General features: G+C 29.2%; 1 protein-coding gene across 1 annotated transcript in view; it reads left to right on the forward strand.

The window, feature by feature from the left end:
* Positions 1 to 3062, forward strand: part of LOC108752431 (insulin-degrading enzyme-like) — a 7446-nt gene extending 4384 nt beyond the window's left edge. Inside the window, 5 exon segments of the mRNA XM_018493236.1 lie at positions 29 to 149; positions 329 to 535; positions 1446 to 1738; positions 2421 to 2630; positions 2832 to 3062. Of these exon segments, the coding sequence (XP_018348738.1) occupies positions 29 to 149; positions 329 to 535; positions 1446 to 1738; positions 2421 to 2630; positions 2832 to 3062 (1062 nt within the window).
* Positions 3063 to 5284: the final 2222 nt, after the last annotated feature.

The following is a 5284-nucleotide window of genomic DNA, read 5'->3' on the forward strand; positions in this document are numbered from 1 at the left end:
CTAACATATTTATGTAGAATTATTACAGTATATCAGGATCTTGCAAAATTTTGATGCTGAACAGCCTTATGAACATGCTGTCAATTATCTTATAACCCTATTAACAAAGCAAACTTGGCTCAACAAAGAATACCTGGAAGCTACTATCTGTAAGCATAAAAGAGAACTTGTACTTTTACGTTGTTCTTGTAAAAAATTATTTTTTTTTCTTTTTTTTCTAAATTACTTTTAGTTTTTAGCACGATTACAGCGCATATTAATGATATACAGCACATATACATAATATTTCTATGATATATTTCTGATTATATTATTTATTCTGTGATAGATTTAAATGTCGAGGGACTCCAGCAGTTTATACCACAGCTACTCAGTAAGGTGCACGTCGAGTGCTTAATACATGGTAATGTGACTGTAACGGAAGCTACAGATATACTTAAACTAATTGAGTCTAAGTTGACAACTGGAGTGCCCAACATAATACCCTTGTTAGAACAGCAACTAATATTGCCCCGTGAAATTAAATTAGAAAATGGTAAGTATATAACATGACCAAATTTCATTTATCATAATTTGAAAAAATTAATATGCTTATGCCGATTGCACTAACGATACTTTAATCTTCTCGCGGAATAAAAAGAAGATAGAACTCAAAAATTGAACATAGTCTTAAAACACGGATTCGAAAAATGTACATCGAGAATATTAAAGAAAAAGTTGAAAATATTATCTGAACTGCATGATGATGTGCACTACACATATACACATATGCACATTTTATTTTTGTTACGCAAATCCTAATTTATATAAAAAGTTACACTATTTGATTAAAATGTGAATGGATCAATAAGCTCAATATTTCAAACATCTGATATTAGTGAGCGCACACGAACTGTTGGAAAATCTTCTAGTTCACAGTTTTTCTCCGACCTTTACTCGGTTTACTCGGATCTGTTCTTCGGAAAATCATCTTCTGATTTTCCGAAGCTTCAATCGACCCTTTTTTAAAACCGGCTGCTTTAATGTAATCTCCTTTCTACTCCATGGATTTTTTAAAAACCGAGGGAGAAGTAGAGAAATCTAAGTTCCTTACTTAGAGTTAAAGTAACGTTGGTATAATTGGCCATTAAAGAATTTGAACAGGAAAAATTTTATTATTTTCTAATAATTGCGTATAAATGCTAGATTTATTACAGAAAAAATTTTTAACTATGAAAATAAACAACCTAATCTATTTTAATACAGAAAAGAAATATATAAAGTATATTCCTTTTTTATATTCAAAAAGATTAAAATAGAAGTAACACAAAATTAATTGTTATTGAAGTCATTTTTTTATTTATAATAAAATTTTTATCTTAGAAATAAAATTAGATTTTAAATTAATATTGTTTATATGATGTAGTATGCAGCAATTTGTAACAGTATGTCATATGTTTTTACAGGTTGCCATTTTCTGTTTGAAGCAGAAAATAATTTTCATAAAAGTTCTTGTACATTGGTATATTATCCAACTGGTTTACACTCAACAGAGTCAAATATGCTGTCAATGCTCATAGCGCAAATTATTAAAGAACCTTGCTGTAATACTTTAAGAATTAATGAGCAATTAGGCTATATAATATTTAGTGATATACGTAGATCGATTGGAATACAAGGCTTGCAAATCGTTGTACAAAGCAATAAACACCCGCAATACATCGAAAAACGAATCAATTTATTTTTAGACTCCATGTTGGTAAGTATAATCATATCTTATGTAGTAAAAAATATTGTGTATTTGTGTGAAATCCACTTATGTTCTTGTTAATCGTTTGTGTTAAATTTTTTAACATATTCGTGTGTTAATATAATATAACGATTATGTTATTTAAAAATGTTGTGTTAAATTCATATTTAATGTTTCTTAGTATGTTTCTTACCAAAATGACATAATTTATCAGTAAGTCAACAAGTACCGTAAAAACAATGTATTTTAAAACCCAAAATGACTGAATGAAATTCTAGTTAATTTAATATATCAGAAATGTAAATTATACTAAAAAATATACCTTTGTTTATAATCTGTGTCAATATTAAATTTATAAGTATCTTTTTTATAATTGTTTTTTAATGGATAATGTCCGTGTTGTTTTCTACCACGTTCATCTTATGTTAAATAGTCACAAAAATTTGAGTGAACTGTTTGAAACACATAACATGTGATATATACAATAATCCAATCGATTCAAACTTCTCAACAATGTACAAAATAGTAGTACATATTAATGCATTGATTAATGAAACTACATTTTCTTTTCTTACATTTTTCACACAGTATCGTATAATATCATAATCAATTATATTACTTTATGTTTTTATGTGATGAATATATTTCTGTATTTTTGTTAAAGTGAATATTACTAATAATTAAATTCCAGAATCACATATCTACTATGACAGAAGAACAATTTGAAGAACATAAGAAAGCTTTAGCTATATTACTTTTTGGAAAACCAAACAATTTGACTGCAAGGTGTGACTTGTACTGGAATGAGATCCAATTCCAACAATATAACTTCGATCGAATAAATATTGAAGTGGCTTACTTAAAGACGATATCACGGCAGCAATTACTTAATTTTTTTAAGGTAATCAATTTACTCTTATATACAAAATTATCATTTGACGTTATTTCGCAAGAAAAATATTTTATTGTAAAAATAGAGAATATAAAATAATTATTTTATGAGATATAACTGTTGAGAAAAATAACTTTAGTAGTTGAAACGTTAATATACTACTTCTACGTAATCATGTAAATCTCCTGTATATCATGTAAAATCTTCTAGGAAAATGTACATAATAAGGATCGATGTAAATTGTCGATACATGTAATATCGACGTCATTGGAAAAAAGCTCATCTGATAGCACAATTGAAGAAACTACCAATTTATCAATTGATGAAGAAGTTAAGAAAATCGATGATATTTTGTCATTTAAAAATAGTCAATCTTTGTATCCTCTAGTTAAACCGATAGAAAAATGTTTTCTCAGGAAAGGCGTACGTCCTTCTAAGTGATTAAAAATGTGACGAGATAGTGAATTAAGCGAATGAATTTATTTACGCATAATTTTAGAAAAATTTGACGCATTATTTTAGAAAAATTAATAAATCTCTTGTTGTATTTAAGATGATTCTTAAATAAACTCACACAACACCGAAAGTTTTCAGAAATATCTCACAAATAATCTTCCACAATAGACTCTCCCAAATTCAAACAAAAAAAAGAATTCAAAACCAGAGCGATTGTGTTAATTAGTAATTACGCAAAATTAATTCTCGAATCTTTATCCAATAATCTTCGAATGTATCGAGTATCTTTGGAGTTTTCTTCAGCAATAAAAGCATTAAAATTTTGTCCTTTGCATGTCTAAAGAGAAGTCACAATTAAATTTGTAGATGTTGTACATTCTGTTAAAACATTAAACTACACAGTATAAAAAATATGTATTAATAAGGAAAACTAATGACAGATGATGATTCACTTCGAACACGAAAAGGAATTGTTTTAAAACATTCGATCAAATAATAATAAGGTCTCAATTAACATTATAAATTAATTGCAAATTGGAAAGATCTTATTGAACATATGATAGGGAATCCTGCTAAAAATTCCAATTATGTCGAAAAAAGTATATACGCTCACATCAGAATAGACATAGACAAGTCAATCTTTATCTAACATAAAATTTATTCAAAATAGTATAAAATCTGGTTATATAAGCATTTCTATTTCATAGTATAGTTGGATTTTCAGATAAAAATGTTGTCTGTTTACATCTGCAATTCCAAATGCGTTAGGTATTGCAAGAAATTTGTAATATAAAGTTTACTGGTTTTTAGCAGGAAATAACATAATTCGGTTTATGTAAATATTCCTGTCTTTAAATTAGTAACAATTTCTTATGGATTTCCCAATAAAAGATGGATTTGTAATTGTATGAAGTACTCAATAAAAACAGAAAATAAACGAATTTATCTTGCATTATCTGGAATTTTAAATATGCGTCTCACAAAATATGATTTACAGACAAGAGTTGACGTGAAACTTATTTGGAACTCCAAATGTATTTTGGATATAACAGGATTTCCGGTGCAAGTAACATTTAATCAGATGTCTAAATTCATATACATGCTTGGCATTTTTAGCAGGGAATAATTGACACAATTTAAATAATAAGTATGACATGTCGGTCATTGAAGTAAATATTAAAAGAATTAGCAAATTTATATATCAATATATAAATTGCTACGAGGAATTACATGAGTCAACTAAACAAAATAAAATATATCAATAAAAGGAAGCATTCAGCTACAGCACTAGATCTTAAGCGAAAGACATATATTTAAAATTATAATATGACAATGTAGAAGTTTCGGTCAAGATTTGACCATCATATCAGTACATACAAAAATAAAGATGTCAAAAATAAAAACATAAAATTATACAATGAACAGTCAGAAAAGGTTGTGAAACAACCTTTTATTTTTAATTTGCTTATGGTACGAGATAATAAAGTAATTTGACGAAACTTGAAGTTGAACATTCCTTAATCGCTAATTATTTTCTATTACACGTAAAGTGCGCGAACTACAATGGAGGTGGCCCATACTCGTTACATCATAATGATTCTGTAATATAGAACCGTCAATTGACAATCCTCATTGGCTACCGGTGATATAAGTTGATATGAATGGCGAGTCAGAGCGGACAGCGCGTGTAGACTTCGCGTTGATCCTACTTTGCAATTCGTCAGATTCGTCTCCGTTCTCCGATGCTCCGATTGCTCCGAAGTTCGTCATGCGCGCGTTAAAATCTCGTGTGCCGCTCGTGTGCGAACAATTTTGCCTACTCTTGAAGTGTTTACGTTTCTCTGCAAAAGCGAGTTTCACTCGTCATTGTTCTACGTATACTTGACAAGAACACAGCTCCTGTTGTTCGCCGCGTCATCATATCGAATATTTACGTCGGTCATTAAATCAAAGTGGTTTGACATAATTGGCAATTCTGAGACTCCCTCGTTGGACAATTTCATGACAATATCGGGACACTGTCAGCAGTTCCGTTCAAATATCATTGTCCTCAACATGACTCCAAGTGGCTTTATCAGTTTCACTTTTCTTTTCTTTTACGAGGTAATACAAGATCTTTGTGGAACAATATTACGCTGTTTTCTCATTACGGAAGCATTGTGCGAGAGAGAGAGAGAGAGAGAGAGAGAGAGAGAGAGAGAGAGAGA

This window comes from Trachymyrmex septentrionalis, unplaced genomic scaffold (genome assembly GCF_001594115.1).
Source record: "Trachymyrmex septentrionalis isolate Tsep2-gDNA-1 unplaced genomic scaffold, Tsep1.0 scaffold60, whole genome shotgun sequence".
NCBI lineage: Eukaryota > Metazoa > Arthropoda > Insecta > Hymenoptera > Formicidae > Trachymyrmex > Trachymyrmex septentrionalis.